The 15,562-nt window shown below is 40.8% G+C and overlaps 2 protein-coding genes across 3 annotated transcripts; one reads left to right on the forward strand and one right to left on the reverse strand.

Moving 5' to 3' along the window:
• The first annotated feature begins 1,257 nt into the window (after window positions 1-1,257).
• Window positions 1,258-7,590, forward strand: miox (myo-inositol oxygenase). 2 transcript variants are annotated; one of them, XM_086109072.1, is made up of 10 exons: window positions 1,266-1,380; window positions 1,480-1,536; window positions 2,114-2,194; window positions 2,633-2,795; window positions 2,975-3,042; window positions 3,422-3,531; window positions 3,734-3,801; window positions 4,875-4,924; window positions 5,011-5,123; window positions 5,955-7,590. In XM_086109072.1, exons 1-10 carry the CDS (start codon window positions 1,363-1,365, stop codon window positions 6,061-6,063), a joined length of 837 nt encoding a protein of 278 aa, XP_085965198.1. In that variant the 5' UTR covers window positions 1,266-1,362; the 3' UTR covers window positions 6,064-7,590. The 2 variants fall into 2 exon arrangements, with proteins under 2 accessions (XP_085965199.1, XP_085965198.1); XM_086109073.1 differs by lacking the exon at window positions 2,114-2,194 and having other exon boundaries at window positions 1,258-1,380.
• Window positions 6,179-14,144, reverse strand: lmf2a (lipase maturation factor 2a). Its single transcript, XM_086109071.1, has 14 exons — window positions 13,920-14,144; window positions 12,991-13,244; window positions 12,886-12,914; window positions 12,350-12,543; window positions 11,842-12,020; window positions 11,590-11,728; window positions 10,331-10,459; window positions 10,149-10,254; window positions 9,973-10,069; window positions 9,551-9,733; window positions 8,593-8,761; window positions 8,234-8,345; window positions 7,308-7,416; window positions 6,179-6,862 (listed from the first exon to the last, which is right to left on the reverse strand). The coding sequence occupies exons 1-14, from the start codon at window positions 14,011-14,013 to the stop codon at window positions 6,491-6,493; spliced, it is 2,166 nt and encodes a 721-aa protein (XP_085965197.1). The 5' UTR covers window positions 14,014-14,144; the 3' UTR covers window positions 6,179-6,490.
• Window positions 14,145-15,562: the final 1,418 nt, after the last annotated feature.

Genomic DNA, 15,562 nt, shown 5'->3' on the forward strand with positions numbered 1-15,562 from the left:
AACACACCCAGAAACCAAGACCCTTTACAATATTGGAAATGGAACCAGAAAACATATCCACATCTGCATCAACTTTCATTTAAAACTCTCTGCTCACTATCGTCATCTGAACCATGTGAAAGAGTATTTTCTGAGGCTGGGGAGCTGGTGTCTAAGAGGAGCCTTGAAGCAAAGACACTCCAAAAACTTTTGTTCCTTAATAACATTTCATAAACTAATCACTTTTTTGTCTTTTATTTCACGTGATTTAATAAAGATTTTCTACATAAGTTATACAATAATAAACAGAGCTTGAAGACTGGTTGGACAGTCGCGGGCACTTTTTGACATACAGTCAAAAAGTTTGACATACAGTTTACTGTAAGCAAACAAAATCCACCTTCGTGCATGTTAAGACACCACACAAAGGTAACATATTGTGGAAAATCGACTTTTTGAAACGCTTCAATGCAAATAATTGCATCTGTGGAGCAGCTGCCCACCCATCAAATGTGAAATGGCACAACCAAGTCAATCTTTTATGAGCTGCGAATTTCCCAAAATGTGTCCGTGACTCAGTAAAGCTGTAAAAATGAAGGCAAAGGCCCTGTTTGGATATCTGTGAGTTACTAAGTGCCTCACTGACGCGTGTCTGTGCCCTCTGTTGCCAGTGGAAGTTGATCTTGTCTGTTCTGTCCTTGATGGATCTCATCACTCTGAGCTCGAGTTCCGATGGGTGAGTCAAAGAGGAGGCACTCATCTGTATGGGTTTTGCCACCGACCTCAATATCGCAATTTCCGCCCTCCTCTGAACACACCTCACAGCCCAAAAAAAAATGGTGCTGTTTTAACTTTCACGCCTTCCCAATTGAAGCGGATGTTTCAAGTGAACACTTTCTCGGGTTTTGATCCAAACCAATGTGCCACAGTTCGCCAGAAGGAGGCCAGGTCTTCTCTACTGTGATAAATGGCCACGAGAGTGAGTTGTTCTGGTGAGAGTGAAATGAAGTCCCTTGAAAAGCACGACTTTCTCGGGCCTGCGTTTGATCATTTCTTATGCATTTTTTTTTCTAGTCTGATTTTGTTTTGGAATCACTGTACGTATGCCTCTCTGGGTAAGTCCCCTGTGGGTGGTCAACAAAAAGGGGTTTTGTTGTTGCTGCTTGGCATGTAAAATCAGACTTTCAAATGGAAAAGAATAACCGAGCGCTTCTCGACGGGTGAAAACAAGGTAACGTGGGCAGGATTACATAAACACACACAAGGTCAAGGTTGAGCACAGACATCACGTTAGATTCACTGAAGTCTGGTTAATCTGTGACCGGACACAAGCGGACGCAACATATAAATTGGCGCAACAACAATAACTTGTCATCTACAAGCATGAGCGTCATTAACTTGGTAAGTGGGCATCTTCAGTTAAAAAAATTCTTAAATAAAATATCTACCGTAAGTTATGGAAAGCAAAATTCAATTTTGGGTTTGTTTTTATACCTGCAGGGTCTTGACCCAAACCTGACACCTAAATCCGAAAGGAAAGACTTCCGAAACTTTGAGGTAAGTTCAACAAATTAGACATTTGGAAACACAGTGTTGTCAATGTGTTACGTTCATGTACCAAGCTCAAACTGAACAGATTTAATGATTGTACAAGATTAGAAAAATACAGGGGCATTTTCAGTCCTGAATTCCTACCTACCGAACCGGTAGTTTTGACATTAAATAAAAAATATTTTCTTTGTGTAGTATCATTTCTTGAGATGTTTTGGGTTTTTGTTAGCTATAAAAAAAAAATGTAGTTACTCCTCAGTCGTAACCTTCGTCTTCCACCATTAGTTATTATTACTTGGACCTTTCTGTATGAATGTGAAGGAATGCATTGACCAATTGTTTTACAGTACATTGCATTTTGCTACTCGCTGCACATTTCATTAGGTACACCTGCACAAATCGATTCACAAGAGCTGTCGTATATTCCCTGCCAAAAAAACAAACTAATCTCCAACACACACGACATTTCAAAAATGTCATTGTTCACGTCCTTTTTCGGAATTAAAATCTCAGTTGCTGTACATTTGAAATGCGCTGCATGTTACTGACAAGTTTGCAACCTTGTTGCGTTCACACATTTCAGACGGGGAGTGTTGCCGAGCATGTGTACAACACATACAAGCTGATGCACACTAACCAGAATGTGGACTTTGTCAAGCGAAAGGTGAAAGCGCACAACACCAACACAGATTCCCTGAATCCAAGTTCTGTGATTTTTTTTTTGTTTTTGATTCATCGATTACCAAGTGAGTCACCAAGCTAGGACATTGGTTGTCTCATGCAAATGAAACTGCTCGCCCCTCCTCATCTACTGCAGGGCGTTCTTGCTGTTTGCTAATGCTCTTCTTTTCATCCAACAACATTGTCTTTTTGATTTGCTTACAACCAGTGGACCTTTACTTAAGAGTGCTGCAATTTACATTTTTTTTTTTAAGTTCCTAGCCTTCGCTTGGGCATTTGGAGTTTTAGAGGTTCCACTGTTTGGTCCAAAATCAAGCCATGACTGTGCAATTCTGACATTCAGACAGCATCCCAAGAAGAGTTATGAAGACTAGAACAGAAATAAATCAAAGGTTCCGATACCTTTGGGCCTTCCCCGCAGCACTTGGAATGGAGCGGCTGCAGCCACGCCGAAATGTCCATGATGGACGCCGTCATGTCTCTGGACCAGCTGGTGGACGAATCTGATCCAGACGTGGACTTTCCCAACTCCTTCCATGCCTTCCAGACGGCCGAGGGCATCCGCAAGGAGCACCCGGACAAAGGTGTGTGGCTCCAAACATCTTTGTTCAAATTCATCAAAATGTGACGGTTAACAATAAGAGACAAATGGACACCTCTAATCAAATAAACAACAGTTGATTAAATAAATGCCACGGGGTACTCACCATTGTGAATGGAGACTGATTCGTGTATGCCTTGAATGTCTTTTTTTTTTTTTCAGACTGGTTCCAGCTAGTTGGTCTGATTCATGATGTTGGGAAGGTCATGGCGCTGTGGGGGGAACCGCAGGTAAGACGTGATTACAATTGTTATCAATCCTTACCTACTGTTGGGGTCAAATTTGACCCATTTGACATATGACAACAATAAAAATACCCTAAATGTTGTTCTTGGGAATTGTGAAACGGTGATCCTTGCACATGCTATAAATGTGTGTACTGTACTTTTTTTTGGGGGGGGGGGGCCTTGGCGACAATTTTCAAGAGGGAGCCACTAAAATCCTGAGAACTGTCTGCATCTTTACCACATTTGCTCTGAAACATTAAGAATGAAGAATATGTACGTTAATGTTACACAGACTACATTTTGCATCATTTGATATAGAAAATGATGAGGACATTCTCAAAATTGACTCGCAACATTCTCTGTGTGCATGGAAAATACACAGTGGGCCGTGGTTGGTGACACATTCCCTGTGGGCTGCGCGTTTCAAAACTCCATTGTGTTCCGAGACAGCACCTTCCAGGATAACCCAGACGACACAAATCCCAGCTACAAGTAGATATTCGCCCGTTAAAGCTGACACCTAAACACATGATTGGTTGTCAAGGTTTGAAGGGCCGATTTCTTCTTAAGAGAAAACTGATGGTGCAAGTGAAGTACAGCAATTTAGTATTTAATTGCAAAATGTCTTCCTTATTAACAGGAGACTCACCATTTTGTTAAAGTTGACGTACTTTTCATGCATTGTTTTCGTCAGCTCTAAATATGGAATCTACAAACCAAATTGCGGGCTTGACAATGTGCTTTTGTCCTGGGGTCATGATGGTGAGTACCGGTATATTTATTTAAAGTATGTTTTTTATCACTTCAGAGAGAGAGTTCTGCCTTTACAAATACATTAAAGCTTAAATAAACAATCTTTATTATTGTGGTTGTACGTAGTCAGTGTGACATATTTGATTAGAAATTCATATATTTAAACATTCTAAATAAAATGATGAACAATATCATGCAATTTTACTTTGGTATTTCACATTACCGGTAATAAAATCTTGATTTGTAATCTAAGCCTGAAATTACACCTTCCATTCCTGAAATATTTAGTTGTGAAATTTATCTCTTTGAGAAGCATTGACGTAAAATGTCAACAGGAATCCTCACAAGAAGCATTGTGGATGTTAATCGCCGTGAAGTGTGTGTGTTTTTTTTTTGAATGGGCAAAGAAAAGTGTTGGTCAACTGTGGTTTGATCATTTTTTAACTGTGAAAGTAAAATTAATTAATATGGCCAGCAGGTGGCAGCATTGAATCTGTTTTAGATGAGCTCAAGATGTTTGACGTGTTATTAAAGCAAAAACTGATTAGCATCAAAGATATCTTTTCACAAAACGCTTTTCATGCAAAATACGTGAATTGATGAAACCAATCTGTGTTTTGGTGATGTTTACGCGAAAACAGGTCGAAACTAACTTTTTCTGTGCGATTGAAGAACGGTCTAATCTTTCATTTTGTAGTTTGCGTTTACTGTAAACGCAAAATTATGTAAACGGTTTACATAATCACACACAATATTCTGTGAGCCTTTGAATAGTCACAATGCTCTAAATTGCCTGGCTCTCGATTTTTGTTTTTTAAGGGCTGCCATTGAAAACCTAAAAGTTCAATCAAGTTAATTTATAGCGGTAAAAAGGAGACCCTAACCCTCCTTTTAGCCCTTAACCACCCAAAAAACAGTACCGTTGTCTCAACACAAAATGGTCTCCTGAGATAAGTTGCACACTCTTAATTCGTCGTAGCATTTCATATTAGTATGATGATGTTTCTTATGCATTTAACTTGATTTGACTGATATAATTACAGTAAATATTCCAAGTCTTCTTCATGTCTTGTGTGCCTCAGAGTACCTTTACCGCGTTCTCCAGTTCAACAAGTGCAGCATCCCCGAGGAGGTGAGTAACCTCCTTCGTTGAGTCATCTTCCCTCGAGGTCACATGCTGACTCAAATCGCCCTGTGATTTGTGTGCCGTCCACGCAGGGCCTCAACATGATCCGCTACCATTCCTTCTACCCTTGGCACTCCCAAGGTGACTACATGTACCTGTGCAACGACAAAGACCTGCAAATGCTGTCTTGGGTTAACGAATTTAAGTAAGTGGCGCACAATTAGTTTGAATAGTCTCTCCAAGTCCACTGTTTACACATACAGTTTAGGTCAACATGATTAAAGCCCTCTTCAAGAAATAAAATAATTCCTATTATGACATGATGACTATGAGACAAAACTGTTTTTAGTTTAGGTTCACAAGAACAAAGTCAACAGCTGAAAAACAAAAATGCAACCGGTACTTTTTGACTGCAAAACATGTATCCCACCATCCTGGTTTAAAATGTTTTTTTTTTTTTTTAAAACAAAGGAATACCTCACCCCTGTTTAATGCTGCGCTCAAGGGCCATGTTCAAAATTGGAAAACAGGCATATGGGCCAGGTCATTTTTAAATGAGATTACAAAAAAAGTGAGCGTATGGAAAATGTTACTTTATTTAATAAGACTAGTTAACATAAGCCAGTTTTTATGTTCTTTCAGAAACACCCAAAGATGCCACCAAACCGTTGGTTAGTTGAAAAGTTGTCACAGAAGTATGTCGACTGTTCTAACATCCTTCAATGTTTGGGAGGAGCTAAATTTAACCTGGACTGTTACTGGAGAGATTTGGCCGCATTTCTAAACAGTTTTGGCATATATTGATTGGCTATTAATGAACTAAGTCAAATAATCTGTAGGTCATTTATTTTAAAGGGTCATATTGAGTATTTTTTTTTATTAGTCTGATTGTATAATTCACATCCATATTACATAATTTACCATATAAATTACGATTGTCAACATTGTGCGGTATTTACATAAATGTCAAAATTTATATCGGAGCGAATAACTTTGACCTTAACTGTACATTTGTATTTGCGTGTGTTCCCTGCAGCAAATTCGATCTCTACACAAAAGTAGCTGAGCTGCCTAACGTGAAGAAGCTGTGTCCATACTACCAGTCACTGATCGACAAATACTGTCCTGGGATACTGAAATGGTGAAATAGCGCCACGAGAGCTATTCATTCACCACCAAACAGCCCATTACGAATTTCCAATATGTAGTAGCTATACATAGTTTTTTTGTGAAAGATATGAATGAGTGCTTGAATGAAAATGACTTTCAGGACAATCATTTATTGTAATTCAATACTGTATTTTCTTTAAAAATGTTTTTGGTGTTGTGCACACAAAGAAAAGGCATTTGTGTATGGAAAAAAAGTGCTGCATTGACAACTTGACCCACAAATAGAAAAAAAAAATGCAACTTCGGGGTTCGTATCGGTTGCTGACAAGTTAGTGTTTTCCCCAAATATAATTAAATCATCCATATGAACATGTACACCAGAGAGCCAAAACAGAAACTACAAATATATATACACACACACATACCTCTTTGCTCAATTTGGTAACATCAGCCCCTTTTTCATCACTGTTCTTCCACTTCCGACTCTACTTTTTCCTCCTCTTCATCATCAGTGGTGACCCCCTCTCCATCTTTCTCATCACCATCCTCCTCAACCTCACCCACGTTTTCACTCCCACGCTCCTCTTCGTCCTTACGAGGTTCGTCATCCTCATCCATCGTCTTTTTTGCGTTGGGCGCAGTGTCTTTCTGATCGGAATTGCCCGTGACGTGCTTTTGTTTCCTGGGCAATGCCAGCAGCAGGCACAAGGTGGCGCTGCAACCAACCAGGGTCCAGATGAGCACAGGGGCAGGGAATCCCGACACCTGGGCGCGCACCCACTGCACCGCCCGGGTTACGGCGGAGTTCAACTTGCGGCGTGGTGGTGCCTTTTCCTGCGAAGTTGTTATTAATACGATAATGTTTAGACTGAAGTCAGGCAGCATCTTTTTTTTTTTTTTACGCCATTGAAACTCATTGAAATGCCGTTAAAGTGCAAGAACGAGAACAGGCGTCACACTAGGTTTCATCAAAAGGTGCCTTCTATGCCTGCCTAAACATCAGAAGCGACTACATTTACATTGATTTGAGATCAAGGTTTGAAGTTTTTGTTATGTCATTAGATAAATATTGATTCTCAACTTCTCTAGATTTAGGTGGGTACGTTTTGTGATTTTTGTACACTATTAAAGGTTTTTATCATTTTTGACATGATGGTAGCAGCATTAAGAGGTGAGTTAGGTCGGGGGGTAAATCCTCAAGCGCCAAATGCACCCCTCCTCCCTGCACTGAGTGACCACATGCAGTGTGTGTGTGTGCGTGTGCGTGTGTTTTAAGTGCCTTGAGTCCATGTTGAGTCAGCATGCCCTCGAGGAACGGGTGGCCCAGATGCACCACAGGAAAAAATTCATCACTGTAGACCCTCCTCCACCACCTCTGGGGGTATGATCTGTACAGAGGCAGCAGTGTGTTATTCATTTTCTTGTGACTCAACCTGTTGTTCAATATGATCTCTGTGAGCTCGTGTTTGATTTTGAAACTGTCTTGTTGCCATTGGTCAGGGTTGGAAAAGAGATCTTTGATCTCAATGCAACTAGCCTGGTTAAATAAATCGTAAATCTTTCTCGCTCTCATATATGTTATTTTCAAATGCTTTTAAGCAAATGCAGTGGCTGCCAATTGCAAAATTCATCAAGAAAACTTTTATTAAAATCTGCCGATTACCCCAAATGTGTTTTATTAATTTTACCAGATTGTGATGCAATAGTGGGATTCATTTACATTATCCCACCCACACACTGAGTTCCATTGCACATGACTTGAGAGCTTGGCTGGGTGAAGATCAGACATTTTCAAGCAATGGTTTAACAACTGTGCATATTATCAAAATATGTCAAAGTGGGTGAAACTGTGCCGACGGAGGCTCGTTTGAATGTGGCAATTTGGATTCACTATTTTCGACTCAGGACTCAACAAATACCGGTAGCCCAAATGGCGCTCGGTCGGCATAGTAACAAAAGTATTGGAAAACCACGCAATAGATCAGGGTGGGTGACCAGTAAACCCGCAAAACAAGCCGATTCCGACAAGGAAAAAAAGCGTAATACATTATCGAGACATCTGGGGATGGTTTTAAATTGTGGAAGAAAAAAATGCACAATTGGTCGCCTGTAAATCAAATGGCAACATTATTTCAGAAATCGCACTAAACTTGCTTCTTTTGTGGTTTAAAAGTCGAGGAGAGTGGCAGTGTGAGTATTACTAACCCGTCCTCTTTGGGTTCCGTGAACCAATATCTGTAGCGGTGGGCTCGTACATAGGTCGGGGGCTTCTGGTGGAAAGGGTAACGAGTGACATCCGCCTGGATCAGCTCAATGACTGTGCAAGACAAATTACGTGCCGGCCATGAAAGACAGGAAATGCACAATCATTGCGAGCCTCTATACCAGTGACTCCCAAACATTGAGCTGGGGGAAATTACCCGTTATCATTTCATCAGTGTGAAATTAATTTTTTTATTTACTGAAAGTAATCAAAATAAATTTGTTAACAGGCAGAACAATTAAATGGCAGAGTGTTCAATTAACCCCAGCATCTCCCCGCAAGTTTTCAGAACTGTCCTTACCGTCCATCTTGCCCTGCAGCAGTCGGTACATGAGGCTGGTGAACCACGGCGCCTGCGAGGAAGTCCCGAGGGCGGCGAACCACATCTGCCAGTCCAAGCGGGGTTGGTGAGGTGTCACAAAGGGGGGCGGAGTGCTCAGGTTGCCAGGTTTGTACATAAAGTCGATTTCCTGCAAGGGAAGATGGGAAAAAAAACGTGACACAAGAACAGATTTGGGCTACAGTATGTTTGGAATCGATAGTGTGTTGCAGATGTGAAATCAGTGAACAGCATTTTGAGCTTGAAAAAAATGCATGGTTGAAGCTTATGTTCAAATCAAGTTGTCAATGTCTATTTGAGTCCTACTCATATTCACAAAATGAAAGTCAAACATAAATCATACAATTACAGCTAAATAAAATTGCAAATCAAAAATGCCGTCTGCTTCGGTGTTATGTCGGAATTTAAACCATGCGTGGCTGGATGTGGTGAAGTACACTGCCGCCATCTAGTGGCAGAAATCCTGAAGCTCACTTGAAAATCCAAATTCCAAAAAACAAAGAGCAAAAAACTATTTAAAAAATTATTTAAAAATAACAAAGCGACGGATCCTAACTCAAAAAGTTCTTTAGTCGGAGAACTTGGAAGTCAAGGTACAAGTTTATAATATTTTATTTTATATAGAGGAGAATATAGTTGCATTTTTTTATACTACTACTCTCGCTTGCCATGATGTCATTGCTTACTCATAACTAGAATGTCCTGGATCAAAATCAGCTGGGAGACCTATTACTACCATTATGTTTTCAGAAGATGAATGTATTTTGCAGAATTAAGACAAACAAAGCACTTTGTCCATCCATGATGTGAGGGACACATTTAAGGGCATAATGAGCTAACAGCAGATAACCAGTGAAACTTACATAAACAGTATTGGAAAATGCCAACCTCCCTATATAGGACACTTTAAACCTCTCACCGTCCAGGTGACGCCGTCGTGACTTCCCTCTATGACGACCTCGGGCCGCCCACCCACGCCAGTCATCCTTCGGAACAACCCATACGAGTTAACCAGCTGGTAGTTATCCACAAGATTGTAGACTTGACGCACGCTGGGCCACAGTTTGGAATTTGAGTCATATTCTATGTAGGTGAAAGGCATCTGCAAAAAAAAAAAATATATATATATATATATATATAACAATAATAATGGCAGAAACAATCCTTGCTAGTAGACACATATTCAGTTATTCAAAGTAAGCCAGCAAATCAGGGCGATCCAGCAAAGCAAGCTCCACACTTGGATGACTTTAGTGTGATAAAACGTGTGCGTGTCCCAATACTTTTGATGACGCAGTGCCTGCATGTTGGCAGTTAACGCAGACAGGAAGTTCGACTCACCAGGCTGATGGTGAACATGGTGGCCGCAGCAGCAGCAAATGCCGTCCATTGGAGAGTAGACCACAACCTCCTCAGAAAACCAGAGACACACGCACACCTGGGAAGAAAATTTGTTTTGCAAGATCACAACAAGTCACAATAAACAGTGACATAAAAACAAACAAGAGGAGTGGTACCTGTACATGGCTCCAAGAATCTCCCAAGTGAGGGAGAGAACACCGATCCACACGCATGGGAATGTGACACTCTTCAGAAAGTGGCTAAAGTGGTGGAAGGTGAATGCTGAAAGAGTGATTTTTAAATAAATAAATAAGAATTTGGTACGAGTACAATAAAAGACCTCCGATAGTCACATTACCCATTTTGGAAGTGATGGCTCTTGCTGTCGTGTCTACTTTCAGGTCAAAACAAACGATTGCGCCAAAAATAATCAGAGACAAGACAGTGAGTTCCAAAATGTTACACAGCCAGGACCGCAGTTTGGACTCTGAATGGAGGATAAAATGTATGAAGTAGTATTAGGGTCACACAAAATAATGTCAAAGTCAAAAATTTACAAGAACAAAGTTGCAATTTTAAGCAGCATGGTGAACTAGTGGTTAGCACGTCTGGCTCACAGACAAGACATCCGGGTTCAAATCTACGTTGTGGAATCCTCATTGAGAGGAGAGGGAGTGGAAGAGATGCATAACAAGAAAGCTGGGTTCAAATCTCTTCTTGCAATAATATTCAGAAAAAAAGGGGTCATAAATCAGTGGTTCGTAACCTGGGTTCGATCGAACCCCAGGGGTTCGGTGAATCAGTCTCAGGGGTTCGACAGAGCCTCTGCCATGGAGGGTAAGACACACTCGACTACAGATGTCAATTAGTTATGACACGCCCGCTTGGCCATCGCTGGCTGCAGATGATCACATGACATTGCTTGTCCAATCAGTGCTGCGAGAAATTTAGTTCACTCAGTAGTCATCGTGTGACTGTCGTGATAGTATGTTATAGAATTTAAAAAACCTATACTTATGCCATGTAATTTTAATTTACATTTTTTTGTTTTTAATAAATGTGTTTTTTTTAAAATGTCTTGACTTTGTAAAAAATCATATTTTATTTCTCACTAATGAAGGGTTTGGTGAACGTACATATGAACTGGTTGGGTTTGGTACCTCTAACAAGGTTAAGAACCACTGTCATAAATTAAAGAATAATGTGAGGGAAAAACGTTTTAATAGTAAAAAATTACCATCAAGAAAACGTAGGGGGAAAAAAACCAACTGCAGCTTACATTTTATAAGATATACTTTGAGGAAAATCAAAATATTTTTATTTTTTTATTTTGATATTATGAAAATATTTCAACATTGTGAGAAAATGCTAGGAAATCTTGGTAATAAAGCTAGCATAAATACTGCATAAAATAGACCTGGGTTGAACTGAGGCGAACTTTTCTTTTTGTATTTTGAGGTCAACTTTTTTGTAGTATTTTGTAATTCTGTAAGTGACCACCACTTACAGAATAAAAAAATAAAGTTTCCGAACGTAAAAAAAAAAAAAAAAAATTCCTTGTCCATTAAAACAAACTAGGAGTGTGATTTACTGTTCAGGGTTCATGGTCTGTCTCACTTTTGTGTTTGGCGTGTTCTGATGTGCGCAGCCACGAGCGTACGTGCCGGTCGTCCAGCAAGGACAAACAAAGGGCCATGGTCAGAAGATTAAAGAAATTGTAGTTGCCCGACAAAACGATCAGCACTTGCAGCAGAACCTGCACAGAAAAATGAAAAAAAAAAAAACGACACAGTATATAAATCATTGAAATGACATGGAAAAATGACTTCAGGCACATGTGCTCAAGATAAGACACGTGGCACAGCTCACCTGCAAGTAGAAAGCGCCGAGTCGCAGTCTGCGCATAGGACTGAAGAAAAGCAGCGGTAGGGCAATCTCAATGACGAAGGCGCCCACCACGCTCAGCTTCTGCCACCACACGGGCAACTGGTGGGCAAACCAAGCCAGCGGGGTGGGAATACACTGGGTTTCATAGTGGTAGGTCATCGCTGGTTGATGCAAATATTTTTAATGTGGTTAATGCGATGTATGATTTTTGGCTGCTCATTTAAAGGCACAAACAACGAAACACTAATACAAAATGAACACTTGAAGGAGCTGATGTAGGCTACGCTCATCTCCCAGACACTCACACTGAACCAACCAGCCAACCCGACTCCAGCTTCTGTCTCTTAATATTGATGTCAATCACTGCAAAGTTTGTCTACACAACATATTACGTTTTCATCTTTCTCTATTCCTGCCAATGTTTATGATAAAATCATTGTTTTCACAGTTCGAAAGAGATCTCAGGTATGACTGGCAAGAGGTGACATACCGGTTAAGCCCCACCAAGTAGGACAGCGTGAGGTGAGTTTCACCACTCCAGAGGCAAACATGAGGCGAAAGAGCAGCCACCGGACCAGCCAAAATGTAATGCGGTCATGCTCGTAGACCGCTCGAGAGCCCCTAATGAGCGTCATTGGAGCCACAAGGATGCAGAGGAAGCCCGCCTCCAGAAGAAGGTTGTCCCTGGAGAGGTTGGGGGGGGGGGGGGGGGATAAGTAAATAAAGAGAGAGAGAGTGCTTCGTCTGGGGTTTACAACAGTGATTCTCAACCATTGTGAGACTCATGAGAAATCAGATGTGCTGCAGGAAAATATCCACATTTTAGGGCAGAGCAATTAAGCACCATGAATGCACCGTGTTGCTTGTGCAGTAGGCTCAGGGAGGGCAGAATAACCAATGTTATTCCTGACGTGAGTGTGCTATTCCACAGAAAAATACAACACTTCTAATGTATATTGGTCATGTATAAATCCATCAAAAGAAGTTGTGTGGGATTCTGACATTTTATGAGCGTTGACCACTCACCATTGGAAATAGAGGAAAACCTGCCCCACCTGCCACAGAAACAAAGTGAGATCGACACCACACACATCATCATCATCATCATCTCCAGCAGTGTGTCAACAATACCTGGTACATGGACAAGTACAAGGCCCAGAGGCAGAAGAAGACCACGCTGTCCCGCAGCGCCGATACCAGAGTGGCGGCCAGGCTGAGCGCCGCCCCCACCAGGCACAGTAACTCCATTGCCGACTGCGTGTCAAGGCCCAGGTGGGGGCTCAGCCACAGCAAGGTGGGCGAGGCCAGCAGCTGCTCGCCCAGAGGCTTGCCGGTGAAGCGCAGCTGCTTACGAGCAGGGAGGAGACCCTCGTTGCCATATAGACCTACAAAAACACCACCAAAAAATGATTGAAGAAAAACACTAAATTCATTTTGTGTGATTTGTCTCACTGTCGTGAGTAAAAATCGAGCTAGTTTGCCTTCACCAAAACATACTGTGAATTTAACTTAGCAGGCTTGGAAGTGTTTGTTTGTCTTCATTTTCTGTAGCCTGTGCACTTTGTTTAGCTGCTGGTGTATACCATACATTAAATTCAACTGCTGTTCCCAAATTCCTAAACACTTTGAGAGAAATCATGAGGTATGGCGCAGAAATGATCCAAATTTCAGTTAAACGGTCCAACAATAATTTATTTGTTATTTGAATTGATGTGTACATTTGAGGTCGTTAAAATCTGAATAGTGGCCCTAGCACATTCCCCTCAATCACCACTCATTCGTGTTCAATAACGTACAAGACATGACTAACCCGATTGGATCCGCATATTTCCTACCTCGAACCTGCCCATGTAGTGTACTGGGAATTGTGGGTAATGTAGTTGAAATCGTACTCAGGAATGTTCTGTTAGCCTCACTTTTAAAAGGCGAGGAGTATTACAGAACCTTCCTGAGCCACGTACGCCGCTTTGCAGAGTTCTGAACTAACTCAATTAACAAGGTAGCTCGGAAAAGCCGGTTACAGTGCGTCAATCTTATCCTCCCCCAGAAAATTGTCTTACCTGGAATTTGCATATATAAAGAAACAAATGCAATCAAATACAGGACCGCCATGCACCAGAGGAACATGCGCCGTGGCAAAACGATTTCCCCCATTTTTGGGAGTGAGCTTGAAGATGGGCGGGACGATCCAGCAACCGTGGGACGTTCGAGTAGCCTGCCTTGATAGGAGGCGAAGGAGCCGTCGACAGGCAGCGCGGGTTTCCTCTGCTTGGTCAACTTTCTGGGCCCACCTTCAACAATACTTTCGTTTATGATGAGTGACTCACTAGCGACACTCACAGGCGCGGAGTCCTCACGAGAAAATGACAAAATGTCGCGAGAGGACCATAATAATAGTTCAAGTTCAGTCGGCAAATAACAGGCAACAACCCCAACCCAATGATTATGATCATTTTATTTGCCGTTTTATCTGTATTACGAATGTTTTTATTTGAGAGTAATGCAAATATGGCTTTTATATACAGTATTGGATACAATTTTCATCAAAATAGGGGGAAGCGTTCCGTCTCGAAGATTGCATTTCAGACCATCCCGACATACAGGGCTTTGACGTTAGGAAGTCAACACCCGAATTTTTTACCAATTTGGTTGTTTTATATTCATGACCAATGAATCCCGATCTATTCATCATTCACGGCAATTAGGACTTTAATTCTGCGTTAGCGTTGTTATCCGAATAGGGCCGTTATGACGCGTACACTCGGATTACGTCGAAATGGAAGTGTATCGTATCGTTCTCTTCTTATCTACTATTCTAATATTTTGACTGAGGTTGCGACTTTTGAAACAGTTCGGCAAAAAAAATAAACCCATTACCGACCAAGGTAACCGTTATAATGTGGTTTTGTTTGGTTGGTTTTAATGATCCTAGATGCCATCACAGTCAAATTTTTGTTCAACTGAGTTTATTGTGCAAGTCTTCGGCAAGCATTATAAATTCATGGCGATAAAAATTTGGTGTACATACGTCTAGCACATTCAAGTTTGGACACAAACACAGGAAATCATGCACAACCTCTTTGTCGCAAAAACAAACAAAAAAATAAAGATTTATAGTACCACTAATTCCAAACATGCAATTATTGCACTTACAAAAAATAAAAAAACCCAAAATTATTAGAAAGCAACATTTACAGCTTACTATGAAAAAAAAAATATTTCTAGCACTGGACATCATGAACAACAAACAAACAAAAATCAGTAGCAGGATGAGGACTCAGAATAAACATGAAAACACCAACAATGTAAAATGAGCAAAGAAGTTTGACCTCGAATAAAAAGCCATGATTCCTTTGAATATATACAATTTTTAACGGGGGGGTTTTTTTGGGTGGTAAAACCATAATTGTATGAATCACAGCAAATAGATTGGATAGGACGGGGCTGTGACCTGATTCTATGACACTCAAGAATTGTGGTAGGTGATGCTTCCTGGGAGCAATACTGTACTGGAACAGGTTTACTAAAGGCAGTCCAAAATGGACGTGGCAAATTTGTGCATGCTGATGATTGTTGCTTTCAAATACCTCCTCATAATTGTCAATAACTAAAAACATAAAATAAAATCTGCGCAAATTAGAAATATTATATAGTCCCTTGTATCAATGACTGAAGCCCGTATACATACAGTATATCAAATAAT

This window comes from Hippocampus guttulatus, chromosome 4, assembly GCF_054856545.1.
Source record: "Hippocampus guttulatus isolate MCC_2025c chromosome 4, RoL_Hgut_1.0, whole genome shotgun sequence".
In the NCBI taxonomy this organism is placed as follows: domain Eukaryota; kingdom Metazoa; phylum Chordata; class Actinopteri; order Syngnathiformes; family Syngnathidae; genus Hippocampus; species Hippocampus guttulatus.

What these genes read in the sequence shown, in the direction of transcription:
- miox (XM_086109072.1), top strand. An exon ending in CGCTGTGGGGGGAACCGCAG is followed by an intron (nt 3,043 to 3,421) that starts GTAAGACGTGAT and finishes GAAAATACACAG; the next exon opens with TGGGCCGTGGTTGGTGACAC. An exon ending in AGTGCAGCATCCCCGAGGAG is followed by an intron (nt 4,925 to 5,010) that starts GTGAGTAACCTC and finishes CCGTCCACGCAG; the next exon opens with GGCCTCAACATGATCCGCTA.
- lmf2a (XM_086109071.1), bottom strand. Translation starts at nt 14,013, where the DNA reads ATGGGGGAAATCGTTTTGCCACGGCGCATGTTCCTCTGGTGCATGGCG. An exon ending in TACTTGGTGGGGCTTAACCG is followed by an intron (nt 12,021 to 12,349) that starts GTATGTCACCTC and finishes TGCATCAACCAG; the next exon opens with CGATGACCTACCACTATGAA. An exon ending in AGCCATCACTTCCAAAATGG is followed by an intron (nt 10,255 to 10,330) that starts GTAATGTGACTA and finishes TCACTCTTTCAG; the next exon opens with CATTCACCTTCCACCACTTT.